This window comes from Prunus dulcis, chromosome 3 (assembly GCF_902201215.1).
Source record: "Prunus dulcis chromosome 3, ALMONDv2, whole genome shotgun sequence".
Classification (NCBI taxonomy): Eukaryota; Viridiplantae; Streptophyta; class Magnoliopsida; order Rosales; family Rosaceae; genus Prunus; species Prunus dulcis.
The window spans coordinates 235,279-251,868 of NC_047652.1; the positions used below are offsets into that span (position 1 = coordinate 235,279).

The 16,590-nt window shown below is 35.5% G+C and overlaps 2 protein-coding genes across 3 annotated transcripts; both read left to right on the forward strand.

The window, feature by feature from the left end:
* The first annotated feature begins 4,733 nt into the window (after nucleotides 1–4,733).
* Nucleotides 4,734–6,468, forward strand: LOC117622062 (two-pore potassium channel 5). Of its 2 annotated transcripts, XM_034352582.1 has the most exons (3): nucleotides 4,734–5,127; nucleotides 5,191–5,859; nucleotides 5,998–6,468. In XM_034352582.1, exons 1-3 carry the CDS (start codon nucleotides 4,793–4,795, stop codon nucleotides 6,143–6,145), a joined length of 1,152 nt encoding a protein of 383 aa, XP_034208473.1. In that variant the 5' UTR covers nucleotides 4,734–4,792; the 3' UTR covers nucleotides 6,146–6,468. The 2 variants fall into 2 exon arrangements, with proteins under 2 accessions (XP_034208473.1, XP_034208472.1); XM_034352581.1 differs by having other exon boundaries at nucleotides 4,734–5,859.
* Nucleotides 6,469–11,585: 5,117 nt separating this feature from the next.
* Nucleotides 11,586–14,832, forward strand: LOC117623014. Its single transcript, XM_034353848.1, has 4 exons — nucleotides 11,586–11,954; nucleotides 12,271–12,860; nucleotides 13,641–14,156; nucleotides 14,259–14,832. Exons 1-4 carry the CDS (start codon nucleotides 11,726–11,728, stop codon nucleotides 14,394–14,396), a joined length of 1,473 nt encoding a protein of 490 aa, XP_034209739.1. The 5' UTR covers nucleotides 11,586–11,725; the 3' UTR covers nucleotides 14,397–14,832.
* Nucleotides 14,833–16,590: the final 1,758 nt, after the last annotated feature.

Consider the following 16,590-nt stretch of genomic DNA (forward strand, 5'->3'; position numbering starts at 1 on the left):
TTGCTTACAGCGCAAGCTTTTTTATAATTATTCATATGGTGGACATCAAGTGAAGCCAAAAGCTGTGCATTTGGTCAAAGCGCCCAACTATAACTTTGTCAACCAAAATCATACTCGTTGTTTGCTAGTAGTGTTACACATCGAAACTTCGCTTTGCACGAAACTCTTTTGTTTATTTTTTATTTTTTATTTTTATTTACACCTATCTCCTAAAGAAGAAGCATTCATCATTTATTTTTTGAGGTTTTTTTTCCCTCTCACCCTCTTTGTTGTTGGGGTCCAGTCTGAGGTATAAAATGTTTATTTTTTGTTGTTTCTTTTGATAAATGAAGTAACTTACTAACTTGTATGGAATAAAATATCGACACTCTTAAGAATCCAACCACCACCACTTACCAAACACCAATAAAAATGTAATCTTTTCTAGTCTAGTAGAAGGGGATATGAGGGGCGACTTAATCCACAGGGGAGAGACCTTAAAAGGGCAAATTTTTCTTTAGCAAAATAAATGATAATAATAAAAAGCTAACAACAATTAGTTTTTGTTTCTTAAATTTCTGAATAAGTAAAACTAAGGTGATGTATTCATTTGAGATTTTAAAAGATTTTTTAAAATGTTTAAAAATTCTGAGTGTATTTAATTTCGATTTTTTAAAATCTATTCAAATTTAGATATATTCAATCATGACTTTAAAAGACTCCATAATTTAAAAAATCATTTATTTTAAAGAAAAGGGAAAAAATGGTGGATTTTGATTATCATGGGTATCACCACCATGTCATCACCACCTTGACATAGTCATTCTCATCACCACCATCCCCACTACCACCACCCTCGCCGCTGTCATTAGAAAATTTAATATTTTGATTTTAAATTTAAATTGAATGGAAATCAAATAAATGGGTCTAGCTTTTTGTAGAATTGTAATTGATTATAACTTTTCAATGGAAAATATCTTTTCCAAGTTTGGGAGAGCATGCGGTATTAGAATTGGACTTTCAATGCTCCGGCTTTTTTTTAAAATTTATTTTTTTATATAAGTGATAGTTTGGGAGATTGAAAAAAAGTGAGGGCCACATCAGCTAACGGAACTTTTCTTAAATTTGACGGAATCGCTGACGTGAGACATTTAATGAAAGTATAAGTGGTATATTAAGACATTTCAAAGAACAGATCCATAAATACAAGGTGGAGTCTGTTGGGAAAAGTTTCCCTACATGCGTGATTTATTTGCGATAATCAAATTGACAAGATGCAATGGTTTTTCAATTTGAGTCATGTCGATGTCGTTTTAAGTAAGGCTCTTCAACATAAATGTGTGTAGGATGACAAAATTTCAACATAAAATATATATATTTCATGATTAATTATTTAAGGCGTATAATGGTCTTCTAGAGCCTCAAATTTAGTTGAAGAAATTTGAATGAAATTGAGGGTTTTTAATGCGTCATCTCTTCAAGGAAGTTAGGACGTCTTGTACAGTAAAAACTTCAATTGAGATGCATTATATTTCATTAATTCGAATTCTCTATTGGTAAAGTTTTGATTCATTGATCATCCATAAAATACCCAAATCTTGTTTAAATGGGGTAATCATATTAGTGATTCTTAGAAAGCACCATGTTCGTCAATTTTTTTTTATCACAATTAGATGTCTTAATAATTTACGGTTTATTTAATTTTTTTCAATATTGATCCAAGAATGAAGACTTAAAAATGTTGAATGAGCCCTATGCATTCCTGAATAAAAAGGTCCTCGGATATATGCTACTGGCTGTGCATGGATTTTGCATATATAATATATATAAAATTATAAAAAAGGGTAAGACGCAAGTGTGAATATAATAAGAAAACTACACTTTCACACTTGTATATATAAATTAGAATATTTGATAACCAAGTAACAGCCAACTTTGACTTTGCATAATATTTTGTTGGTAGGAGTCTAGTCGGACTTGGCCCCAATACCCAATAGGTTAGGTGATTTTCTCTTTTGCTTACAATCTTGGAGAAACTAAAAATTTAGGATAAATATATGCACACCATACACACAATTATTAGCTTCTAGAGTTACAAGGGAATCTGATTTGGGATTTATTCTCTCGTTTTCAGCTGTATATTTTAATGTTCTTCTCCCTCAGCATTATTTGTACGTATAATTGGTGGTGTCTCATGATTTTTTGTATTTTCATTTTACTATAAGAAAAACAAAAAATAAAAGTCAGATCATAAGGAGTACGTACAAATGGACCGTTTCCAACTTCCACTTCATGAATATTCTGATTATAATAAAAAAAGAAAAGGAAAAATAGCTCCAATCCATAGAATTAAGATAACACATGCTTTTCAATCAGACAGATGGATCGACCAATTCAGTTTAGTCCTTGCTTAATTAATTAGCACTCAAGAAATATGTGTTTAGTCAAGTTGATTAGAGCAGATGTACTTCTCATACTGCACTCGAGTTCAAATCCCCATAAATATAGTCTATATTAGATTAAAATATAATATCGTTTTTATCCCAAAAAAATTAGTTAGTACTCAATCAAGGCTTAGTACTAATACTTTGCTTTCTTCTGGATTTTTGTCTTTTAGTTTGTTGCTTGTATCGAATTGGATCATTCTTTATTTTGTGTTGACTTTGCCTCTTTCTTGACTGTTTAACATGAGTGCTTTGCTCTCAGTTTCAGACACAAAAAAAAATAAAATAAAAATAAAAAATTGGTGTCTTAGCATTTTCCAACCAAATAAATGGCTACAACTACAAGTAGAGGAGGTGGAGGTAAACTCCAATCATGTCAGTTTTCTTTTTTCTTTTTCTCTTTGTTTGGTAAACTCCAACTATTGCTAATCATCGTTGGTTTGGTTATCAACAAGAATCAAGATCAACTCCATCCATGTGTATTTTAAGCTGCCAATGCCATATTCAAAATAAAAAAAATAAAAATAGAAATCATTGCATAATTAGAGGAAATTTGCTACAATATTAAGTTGGCAATATTTAATAAGCTCATTTATTCATGGAGGTTGGTTGATCATAAATGCCTTCATGAATAAGTCAATACTGGGTCCAAAAACAGTTTTAACACTTCTTAGGCCGTCTTTAGGAGACTAGGAAGGGTCCAATAAGCAATTGCCAATTGCAAATTTGCCAACACAATACAAGGCTTTTGGCAATGGAGGGTCCAATAAATGACACACAAGGCTTGTGGCATTAGAGGCTCTTGTCTATGCCAAACTTTGATGTTCAATACGAATCCACTGCATCTCAAATTGAGTCTTGTGGAGAAAAACAATCAATTTGCTGATAGGTGTCACGTGGGTTTAACGATAAAATGATACCTACCCTACATTTTCTCTTGCACAGTGATTATCTGGTACTCGATATTAATCTATAATACTTGGTGCATTATTGATATCAATCTACAATATTTGATACATTGTTGATATTAATTTACAGTATTTGATACATTATCAATTTACGATATCTGATACATTGTCGATACCAAATTACTCTACCTAATACGTTGTCAAATATTTAATCGATATTACTAAAGGTCGACCATACACGTAAAACACCAACAAAATATTAGCTATATATTAAGACACTTCCCTTTTAATTTGTCATGAAGTGTTGTTGAGCTCTATACTATGCTCAACTTTGAAAGGGGATTATAGGGAACCAAAGGTTTGGACTGATAGAGCCTTACTGCAAAGTTACGTCGAGAAATAGAAAAGCATCAATAAAATCGAAATTTATACGATAAATTAATGGTTTAGTGCCAAAATATTCACAGATTAAAAAAACAAAATTATCAACAATATTTCGGCGATGATTTATTTCAAGACATTGCTCTTAAGGTGAGTTGCTCAAGTTTTCAAGATTATAATCTGTCCGACTAATCATGTGAATCCAATAATTGTAGCAAGCAATCATGTTCATAGCGTGATCTCAGCAGCCTCCATTGCCACCACCTTTTTACTCTCTCTTTTCGTTTTCAAGTTTTTTTTGCACTTTTGGGCCATAGAAGTATATTCTCCTTTATTTTTCAATCTTGGAAGTTGGGTGCACGGTGCACCAATACCATTTTTGCTCACCACTCTAATTAAGGTGTACTTTCATTATTTTTCTCAACACTTGATATGTTTACATTGACATAACCATAATTACATAAATACAAAGTAAAGAATTAATTATAATTATACCAATGAACACATGTCTAGTATTAAGAATGATAATGAAAGTACACCTTGGTAAAAGTCGTGAGCATCTTTAACAGAGTTGCTATACTATGATCCTTAGTCATTTTGGCTAAAATGAGGGCAAAATATAGCTCTATCAGACTTGCAATTTGACTCTCTATTTAAGAGAACTCCCTATTTAAGTTTGATGGCTCTCTACATTTAGAGAGAAGGAGAGAGAAGTTGAGGGTTCTCTATTTCTTCCTCTCCTCTCTCCCTAGGCACACAAGCCTCCCTCACCTCTTACTTTTAAAATTTTTAATGAACTTTCAGGTAGTTTGCTATAATTACTTTTTAACTATTTTAGCTAAAATTACTCTCCAGTAGATGTTCTCAGTCGTATTACCGCGCAATAAATAAATAAATTTTCTCCATATATCTCGCTCTCGTTGAATAATTGGCGCGGGCCCCTTTGCCTAGTCTCAAACCTTTTTCTCTTTTTTTTTTTTTTCGGAGTGAACAAAGTCTCAAACTTTAAGCAAACTTAAACCAACACCTTATCTACACAGTACACTACCTCCAACGAGAATCTATTCCTTTTTTTCTCTGATGGAAAATGAACCTTTTCTCGGCGCCCAAACAGGGCCCCGACACCAACTCCAATCCATAATTGAAGACCATGATTTCTCATTCAAAATCGCTCCGTCTCTCAGCGACCCAACTCTGCTCATCTTTCAAGAGCCCCAGCAGCATCATGTACAGCAAGACCCACAGTCCTCCTCCTCCACCTCAACAACCCAATTCGGAGCCCCGAGTGCCCGCACCAAGAAACCGGGTACTCTCCACCGTTGCAAGACAGCCCCGGCCATGGCCGTCATGCGAGACCTCAAGCCAAAGACGACCCAAATCCCCAAACCACAGTCCGAGTCCAGCTCCATCATCAGGCAAGCCGTCTTCTTGCTCCTCATATATCTTTCTCTCGGTGTTGTAATTTACTCTTTCAACAGGGACAAATTTTCCGGCATAGAAACCCACCCGGTTGTCGACGCCCTCTACTTCTGTATAGTCACCATGTGCACCATTGGGTACGGTGACATTGCACCCACAACACCATTCACGAAAATTTTTGCTTGTGTGTTTGTGCTTTTTGGGTTTGGTTTTATTGACATCTTGCTAAGTGGGGTTGTCAATTTTGTGCTGGACTTGCAAGAAAATATAATCTTGACCGGAATTCAAATGGGCCAGGCTCAGGCTCAGGCTCAGGCTCACTCTCATCGCTTTTCCGCTAGGGACTATATTGTTGATGTGGCAAAGGGCAGGATGAGAATCAGGCTCAAGGTTGGTCTGGCGCTTGGAGTGGTGGTGTTGTCCATTGGCATGGGAGCTTTGGTTCTCTGTTTTGTGGAGAATTTGAATTGGATTGATTCTATTTACTTGTCAGTTATGTCGGTTACGACGGTTGGGTACGGGGACAGGGCCTTCAAGACTGTTCAAGGGAGGCTCTTCGCTGCGGTGTGGCTTCTGTTTTCGACACTGGCGGTGGCTCGGGCGTTCATGTATTTGGCAGAGGCCAGAGTGGACAAAAGACATAGGAGCATTATCAAGTGGGTTTTGGATCGGGATATCACTGTCCAGGATCTGCTTGCTGCCAACATCAATAACCATGGTTTCATCAGGTGGCTTTCCATAATCCCCTCGTATCTGTCATTTACATTTTCCAATTTTTAACTGTTAGCATCTTCAAAAAAATTTTAGAAGTAACCAATGATTTAGTATAACATCCCGACATTGTTTTGCTCCAATGCGTATTTCAGTAAATCAGAGTATGTTATTCACAAGCTTAAAGAGATGGGAAAGATAGGGGAGAAAGATATATTGCAAATCTGCAATCAGTTCAGTAAGCTTGATCAGAACCACTCCGGGAAGATAACACTGCCTGATCTCTTGGAGAATCGCTTGTAAACTGCACAAACTTAAAACTGGTTTCTGCTCTTTTAAGAGGGGAAGAAACAGCACTAATTTTCTCATTCTGGTGAAAGCATGGGGTGGAAGTAGTGAAGAGGAAGCTGGGCCTGCGTCTTGCATATTCCTGGCAGAATATTCATTGAAGATTAATGCATTGCATGTAAATTGTAATCATGCCTTGTAAAAGATGAATTGTATAGACAATTTGACCATAGTAAGAAGTTCATCTTCTTCTTTTTCGCCCTTTCCTTGCTGATACTGTAATTAAAACTTAAAACAAAAAGGACTCAAGAAACAAAGAAGGCCAGGGGTTCCCCTTATTTGCATCTTCAATATTTAGCAACAATACAACAAGAGCAACTTCAACTTATCGACCAAAAACAAAACAAGAAAAACCATCTTGTTTTTTTTTTCTTTTGGTCTGAAAGTGTTACGACTTTATTGACGCTTTTTCATTTCTCGAGGAAACTTGGCAGTAAGGCTCTCTCCATCCAAACCTTTGGTTACCTATAATCCCCCTTCAAAGATGAGCATGGTATAGCTCAACACTTCATGACAAATTAAAAGGGAAGTGTCTTAATATATAGCTAATATTTTGTTGATCACTGTCTTCAATAAAAGGGGACCTCTATCAAAGATGAGATAGTATAGCTCAACACTTCATGACAAAGATAATATTAAAGGGGAACCTCTATCCGAGAGCAGAAAGACATCGATTTCATCACTGTCTTCCATGATGCTGCACAAAGTCATGAAGTAACAAGGAGTTGATCATGAGAAACAGAAATATATAAGTTTAGGGGCATCATCTATAATAGGGTAACAAATCAGTTAAGCAACAACAAAATTATTTTTGTAAGTAACATTATATACAGTGGTTTTGATGAAGTCTTACCTCCTCAGCACAGCAGTCTTGTGCTTGTGAATGTGGTCGTTCTCAAACAAAATTATTAATGATTCAGGATCCAGGGAACGGTGGTACACAAAGCATCAACCAGTTTCTGTAGCTTTGTACTTATTTTGATCCTGAAGAAAACTTCACTTTCATCCTACAAGTGCTTAAAAACCGAACCTTGTTATTGGGAAGACCACAGAAACTCCATGATAGGACAACTTCATCATTTCCTTCCACTGAGGACAGACACCAAGTCAGCAAATTTTGTATTTGGGATTCCCATTCTCCATGATCTGTTCTTCTATGGACTTGACTTGTGCTTCACTGCTTCGGCTTCTCAATCTCAAGCTCAAATTTGCAGCAAATTTTTTTCAATTTCAGGTTTCAGACCTTCAGTCAATCGCAGTGTTTGAAAAATCGGCCTAGGCGGTCGCTAGGCGGGCGCCTAGGCTGGTTGGGTCTTTTTCGTTGCCGAACCCGGAGGACGAAGCAACCGAAACCAAAGAAAACAAATCGAAGCTTGAGTTGATAGAGAAGCGAAATGTCTTGACTGCGAGTGCACGCATTGTGTTCATCCTGTCTTGAATATATTGGGGTTTAGGATAGAGGTTCTCTTTTGTTGATCACTGCTCTCGGATAGAGGTTCCCTTTTAAAATATCAGGGAAGTGTCTATATTGGTAAAATATTCTATTTTTAGATATAGCCGCTCGGCTTTACATTTAAGATTTTGTATTTCGGCGTATAGCCGTGGGGCGATACTCTTCAGTTATTTTTTTTTAGTATAGCCATGCGGCTATACGGTTAAGATATTCTATTTTGGATTATAGCCACGCGGCTATACTGTTTGGCGCAAATATCTTAAAAGTATAGCTGAGCCAAACTAGAATCTACTAATTAAAAAAATTATGGGAGACTTTGGAAAAAACCAAAGGAGAGAGAATTTTTAAAAGAAGCCAAAATGGACAAAATTACCCTTATTTATTTTTTGATTTCCTAAAGAATCCTTTACATTTGCATGTCTTTGGTTTGAAAGTTGAGAGGTTTTTTTGTCTTTTTTGAAAAAGCTTTGGCTTTTTTCAAAAGTGAAAATTTTTTTATGGGCAAAACCTAAATTTACTAAAAAGTGTTAACCTAAATATACTCTATATATATATATATATTTTAAAACCTCTCCCAACACAATTTCGTCGGCACATGTCTATCCCGACGTATATTTGTCAGATTAGACCTCCCCTGAAGATATTTCGTTGGCACAGATAGATTTCATTGGGAGAAGTCTAATCCGGCAAATATTTGTCGGCATAGACCTATGCCGACGCAATTTCAACGGAAGAGGTTTTTATTTTTTATTTTAAATTTTAAAATATAAAATTAGTTTCTTTAGTTTTACTTTTTGGTCAACTTCTTTAATTTAATATATGTAATTAAGTAGTATCTTAGCCTTTATAAATTACTTTAATTAGTAATTATATTTTAATTATTATTTTTTTAATGAATATTTAAATATGTTATTGATTTCATAAATTACTTAATAAATTTTCAGACTAGGCAGGAAGGTTGTACTTCAATCTAGACTGACTTCAGCTAACTGGGGGAGCTTTTATAATGAACCCCTCAAATAAATTTCTCACTCTAAACTCCTAATTATAGTCTTTTCGCATCTAAATGAGCATGAGAGAGTTTTGGATTTTGATTCCCTTGTGCTCCAATTTTATATGGCCCGGTCTTTTGGGCTGAACTTTATATATGTTTTTCAACTTTGAAATTGAAATATATGGTCCTTAATTATCACAAGAGCCACTATGACTATGAATGGCATTGGATGGGTGAAAGTCGTTTGGAGGATGAAATGAAGTGAGAGTGAGAGCAGATTATGGATAATGGAATGGATCCTCAACTAGACAACTACCATCCACTATAATAATAATTAAATCCATGTGTATCCGCCTGGCCCATGGTTTCAAGTAATATGAAAGTTCAATGTTTATATATATATATATATATATATATATGGATCACCTGGATCATGCCAAGAAGAGAAAAATGGACAACTTTTAAACTGTAGTTTCAGAGAGAGAGAGAGAGAGAGAGAGAGAGAGAAACATGTAATCATGATGTACATGATTGGTTGACTCATTTTAAGACAGCTTAAAACTTTTGAGGTTAGTGTAATCTGATCTAACATGGTCCTGATGAGTTGAGTTTGATTCTTATTCTCCAGATGCTAGAGTCAGCGGAAAACAAAATGGGTGACATTATTGTGGAATAGCAGCCTGCTCTAGCTAGATACTGCTGAAAGAAGCTTCTGAATCACTGTGAGAATGTGATGCGCTCATAGTACGATATGAGTAAAGTGGGAAATGACTTTATGGTAGCAAGCAAGCAATTGCAAGGTAGGCATTATAATATCAGTCAGGCTTATCTACTATTCAATACTATGTCTATGTGTATACATATATATATATATATATATATATATATATAAATGATTTGAAGAAATGCCTTCTGGAGAGTGGTACCACTGGTGCCTACCCTACCTTGTGTGGGTTGGGTCTTGGCTTGGGTGTTTGCATTGCATTGCAGGCATCTTCTCAGCTGAGCACAAGTACTGTACTAGTATAGCAGTGCATGTGTAATCTAGAAATAAGATTATAAAAATTCGCTATATACTTATCCAGACAGATGGACATAAATTAATCATTAGCAATATTGCATTAGGCTTGTGGGATACGGTAGAACTAGATAGAGAGGGAGACTAAAGGAGCAGGCAAACAAACAAACAAACTCATGTCGGCGTCCACGTTGAATTTTGCAAAGTTAGTTTCCATATAATATCTATCTATCATCACCATGTGGACTACTTTTACATTTTTTCTGCCGTAGTTAGAAAGGATGAGGAAAGTTTTCTCATACACGCTAACTGTCAAGGAGTTTCAAACTTAACACTAATAATTTACAAATCAACGGACTATTTTTACATTATACATGCATAAATAATGTTAATGTTAGTACTCTCCATGGACACCTAACTGTTTTCTCAACTTATTTATTTATTAATTATTATTGTTATTTTTACATTATGCACAGATCACATCGCAGTTGTGTATTGGTTATAAATAAATGAGATTTAAAATGTGTCAACAAAATGAAATATTGAAGTATTGCCACATGTGATATGCGATTATAGCATTCACAATTATGCTCCTTATTTTGTAGTTAAAATTTAGCTAAAAACACTAGAAAGCCATTTTAGGAGCTTCTTATAAAATTTCAACTCCAACCATGCTCCCTAGTTTAGAGATATATAATTTGCATGAAATAAATACTAAAAATAGCATTAAAATAAAGCATCATTTAATTATAGGGAGCCATTATGAGTCATTTCTCTCTTCTCAAATTTAGGAGCTCCTAGAGGTCTCCTTATTTTAGGAGTTATATAGAGAGCATGGTTGGAGATGGGTTTTCTTACTTTCTCTCTATATTTTATCTAAAGAGATGGTGAGCAGTCAACACATTGCTAACAAACCCCCGACTTTTCCCTCCATTTTTTCTTTCTCTACATTTTTTTTTACTTCAAACTATATGTTTAACTTAATATTTAACCCAAAAAAAAAAAAAAAACATTGACATAAGAAGACATTCTTTTATCCTATAACGAATTTTAATCGAAATTGGACAAGGATGATACATTTGATTTGACCTTGGTTTGATTTTAATGATTATAAGTTGTGGAACATATACTCCATCCTCCCAACCTTCCTTCATTAAAAAAGTTATAAAAAAAAGGACAATTACTGTTCATGAATTAAAAATTGTTACCATTTTACCAGAAAATATGAAAAAGGGGACTGAAAATATATAAAGGACTGTTTTACTTTACCACTCATTATTTTCAAAATACAATACAAATAACTTTTTTTAAAAATCACAGCAAATCCGCATAAAAAGAAACAAGTGCTTCCCTGATTTTATTTGTGTAAACCTTATTTACGAGAAAGCAATGACATATTGTTCCAATTTTGCTTCTTTCCAGACCAAATCCAGTTTGGCTCTTGTGTTTCTTTTTGACTACAAGACCCCACATGTAACCAACTAGAGAAAAAGTGGGCAGAGAGAAGAGAATCCATCAAATCGATAGTTGCTTCTAGTTGGAGTCACACAATCAAACAAAACTAATACTTTCGAATATAAAGAAAAAAAGGAAACCACAGAAAGGACTTTTTGCTCTTGAAAAAGTTGAGAGGAGATGAGATTTTCAAATTTTCAAGCGCTAGCAAGCAAGGGGAGCTGTGATTAGTAATTAATAATACGAGAAAAAACTCGGTTTCCATGAGAAAAAAAAAAAACAGGGGCCACAGAGACCGACAATCGATACATAGCTTTGGGTGAAGGAAAGCAAGGACACGGCACGGTCTTACTATTGTTTCATGTTTCAACAGAACAGACTAATTATAATATAATTTATTTATCCACATAGCATTGATTTTTCATCAATTAAAATAAAATATTACAGAAAAGTAGAGGAGCTGGCTAACATCCCCACTTCACCAGCAAGCTGCCTCTGAGAGAGAGAGAGAGAGAGAGAGACCCCTCTCCAAACTCTGTATTTGTTGCATATAAATAAGGCCCACTCGCATGCTCTGTCTGTCTCTGAAAGCAGAGAAGAGATAGAGAGAGAAGCATGAAGAAGAATCAGATGGTGCACGTGTCATTGTTCTTAGCACATGTGCTTCTTCTGATCAGTCTTCATGGTGCCTCTGGGAAAGATTATATCTCTGCTGTGGGAGACCCAGGAATGAGAAGAGATGAACTGAGAGTGGCCTTGGAAGCTTGGAACTTCTGCAATGAAGTTGGAGCAGAAGCACCTGGCATGGGCAGCCCAAGAGCTGCTGATTGCTTTAATCTCACAAGTAAGCCCCACCATCGAACAACTCGGGGATTGAGGAGGAAGAGTGGTTTTTTTTCTTTTCTTTTTAGTTCTCATATCAAATGATTTTATTATCATTAATTTGTTTTTGGGTGGAAGAATCTTTATTTTTTTCTTCCCTTTAATTTTTTAATTTGAAAAAAAAAATCATGTACATGGTCATTCAGTTTGATAGCATACAATGTATTTGATAGATGTTCCAAATTCATCTCAATGCACTTCATAGTTGTGTTTGTCATTGGATTGAAGTAGTTGTGTGCTGATTTGATTCTTAATTTGTTTTGAATTTGATGGGGCAGGTTCTTCTCTAAGACATGGAGTGAGCGAAGATGATAACAAACTTGGGGTGGGCACACCATTCCCAGGGATTAGCCAGGGGGCTTTGAACAATGTAGACCTTTATGCAGCAGAGAAGGAGCTGTATCTGGGTTCTTTATGTCAAGTTTCAGACTCTCCAAAACCATGGCAATTTTGGATGGTTATGCTGAAAAATGGTAACTTTGACACAAAGTCTGGTTTGTGCCCTGCCAATGGGAAAAAGGCAGCTCCTTTCAGTCCGGGTAAGTTTCCTTGCTTTGGGAGTGGGTGTATGAATCAACCCATTGTGAATCACCAAGAGACAGAGTTGTTGGATGGTGATACAATGAGAGGAAGTTTCAGTGGGTCCTATGATCTGGGATCTGATCTCAGTAATGGAAATGGTGGAGCTGATGGGATATCTTTCTATGAGGTGGTTTGGCAGAAGAAACTTGGTGTTGGAAGTTGGGTTTTCCGTCACAAGCTCAAGACTTCAAAGAAATATCCATGGCTGATGCTGTACCTCAGAGCTGATGCAACCCAAGGATATTCTGGAGGCTATCACTATGATACAAGAGGAATGCTCAAAACAGTAAGTAGAAACCATTCATTTGAATTTAATTTCTAAGTAGAAACGTTTCATTTGAACTGGAATCTAATTTCCTTCCTTTTGTCGAGTAACAAGCAGTCATTATTATATTGAGAAGCTGAAGCTAGAATGATGCAATTTTTCTCTTGTTTTAGTTGCTGCTGTATGGTGTATGCCAACATATGTAACTTCTAAGAAGAATACAGGAAAATTTGTCTTATTGTTTGTCTTCATGACAAAATTTAAATGTAAGATGGTGTATGCTTTCCATCTTTCATGTGATTAATACGTTAACAAAGTAACAAAAGAAGGCCATAACTGGACAGCTGATTTGCTTAATTTGTTTAAATAACTGCATTTCCAGAGGTATTAATTTATTCAGGAGGGGATTTCATGAATAATTAATCTGTTAATCTGTCACTGTCCTTTTTTGTATGAATACATTTATTATTCAATATTGTTAGATAACATTCATACCAAACCCTCCCCTGTCAAAGGTGTTAGAAAACTTTTCATTCTAAGACCTTATTTAATTGGTACTGGGACTATTAGACCGACCCTGGAAGATGATCATCTAGTGAAGGCCACAAGGCCACCGAATCAACAGAATCGATTGTGTCATATTATAATCATCTGTTTTTGAAGTTGGGCCTCAGAATACCAGAGTTGACATCTGCCAGTTTGTTGCTTTTGTTTTCTAATATATTTGCTTCTAAATTGTTTGAGTATAGAAGGATGATATAGTCATTTATCACATAACTTACAATTTAAGTTAAATTTCAGCTTCCAGAGTCACCAAATTTTAAGGTGAGGTTGACTTTGGACATCAAACAAGGGGGAGGACCCAAGAGCCAGTTTTACCTTATTGATATTGGTAGCTGTTGGAAGAACAATGGCCAACCCTGTAACGGGGACGTGCTGACTGACGTAACCAGATACACGGAGATGATCATAAACCCGGAAACTCCAGCTTGGTGCAGCCCCACAGGTTTGGGGAATTGCCCACCATACCATATTACACCAGATGACAGAAAGATTTATAGAAATGACACAGCCAACTTCCCATACTCAGCTTATCACTACTACTGTGCTCCAGGGAATGCCAAACATTTAGAGCAACCTGTAAGCACATGTGACCCTTACAGCAATCCTCAGGCACAAGAGATAATGCAATTGCTGCCTCACCCCATATGGGCTGAGTATGGCTATCCAACCAAACAAGGGCAGGGTTGGGTTGGAGATGCAAGAACTTGGGAGCTTGATGTTGGTGCCCTATCTAGTAGACTCTACTTCTATCAGGTAACTAATTAGTTACAGAACAACTGCAAATTAAACTGCTTATGCAATGCAACCAATAACTTTATGTGATTGATTTTCATTTTCTGTTTGTTGTTGTTGTAGGATCCAGGCACCACTCCTGCAAGAAGGATATGGGGATCAGTGGATGTGGGTACAGAAATTTTTGTTAGTGACAAAGATGAAGTGGCAGAGTGGACTCTCAGTGACTTCGACGTGATTTTTACACCCAAAAAGGAGTAATTCATAATTCCACATCGATAGCAGCATTTTTTTCTCAAACCTTTTCATCTTTTTAATTGTTTTTTTTTTCCAAATATATAGATCTAGTCTTCTAGAGTTTTAGACCAAATAGAAAGAAATGTGTTAGTTTCATAAGGGTGACGAGACTAGGAAGAAACCGGAGCAAGCAAATCCCGTAAGGGTAGCTTTAAAGCTTCAACTTCTGTTTTTTTTTGGGTCAAGAAAGCTTCAACTTCAAGTCATTGTGAAAAGCCAATTCGCAATGTCATAAGGAGATCACTTCAAACCTGTCTCCAAATACGAGTGTTATTTTCTTAGTGTTAAACCCAATAAACTAGTGAAATTGCCTTCTTTGATTGTATCTGATAAGAAATGAATTCTTGTGTTCTCAATATTTCTATGTTATTGGAATGGAGGATGTTCTAAGTTCGTATCATTAATAATTTTTATAAAAAAATAAATAAATAAAAATTGTCTGATAAGATTTGATAAGCAAAATGTGATCCGAATTACTGCAACACGTGACATAGCCATATATAAGTTGGTTTAAGTGGGCACCAGTGGTAAAAGCAAATTGCATAGGGCTCATCTCTGAGGCTGTCTTCTCCATTTGGAGCAAGAATGAGAATCACCCACCAAACTGCTTTCCAACAAACCAACCAATACAATACCATCCACCCGTTGACAAAAGTGTTCCAATTGTTTCTTTGGTACCAATCCAATCACAATGGTTTGGTACTAACGATACCTACGTCGCAGTGGGTACTTGTCTGAGTTGGAGTTCTCTCGCTATTTTTATTTTTCAAAGTAGAATAGAATGGGCACACTACTACTACCCATGTGATGTGGCGTGGTGTGGGCAAACCTAACTTAATTTTCATGTCAAAACAAGACTTTTGAGTCACTCACGGGCTCTGACAGCATCTCTTCTTGCATCATCACCATTCACGAGAGACACAAAACTTGAAGTATGTGTTTTCCTAAACTCACTTTCACACACGCGCTCTACACGTTGTTTTTTTGTTTTTTTCACACAAACTATACTTCAAATCTAATCTACGGAGGAGAGGAAGATTTAATTTAAGGTTTGTTTATGAGTGATTCTAAATGAGTCATAATTACTTATGAGGAGAAGCGTATTTCTCTATATAATCATTTTTATTGATTTTAAGTGATTATGAGGAGAAGCTCCTGTTTGCTTCTCCATAAGCATTGGTGGATCCATGATTTTTTTAAAGAGAGGGGCACTTTTAAAAGGTTACCCGGATTATTTGAAAGAGGATTATAACTACCATAATTATTCAAATAAAGATTTAGATACTTTTTCTTAAAGTACTGTTCCATAATTGTATAATTAAAACAAATAAGGATCTTAGCTCTATTACTAATTGACTATAGTCTATATAGTATATCAATTACATAATGAGTCTATTAAAATTCATATTGAATCATAAATTAATTTTATGAAAATCAATATCACTTAATCTAATCGAAATGCATATCAAAGTATCAATTCAATAAACAAATCAAAATGCATATCAGCCTCTTTGAGTTTGCTACTGATTAAACTAATATATAGAGAGCCAAACCAGCAAATAAAAAAATTATAAAAAAAGAAAAGAATAGAAAAACTGAATATTAAAAAAAAAATAGAAGAAAACAAAACTATAAGAAAATAAATTTAATTTATTTAAAAGAATAAATTTAATTTTTTTCTTGAAATCTTCCAGTTTCAAGAACAGCAATTCAACTAAAGGATTAAGGCCCCGTTTGGGATTGCTTTTTTTTTTTTTCGTCAAAAATTTTCTTCACTTTAAAATTAAGCATTTTAAGGTGTTTGGTAAAAATAAAATATTCCAATTATTTTAAAAGTAGTGACCTTTTGACAGCAGCTTTTAAAAGCAGACTCTGGGTTGCTTTTCAAAGCTGCTTTCAAAAAAAGCAGAGATGAACCTTTAATGAATTTTTTTAATTCCCAAAATACCATCATTCATTTTTAAAAATGACACCACCTCCACTCCACATCCAACTCCACCACTTGCACCACCACATTCACTACCTCCACAACCACCGCCACCGCTACCACCACCACCACCACCTCCTCCTCCAAAACCTCCACATCCACCACCACCTCCAAAACCAACACCACCACCACTACCACCTCCACTCCATCACTACCACAACCACCAACTCC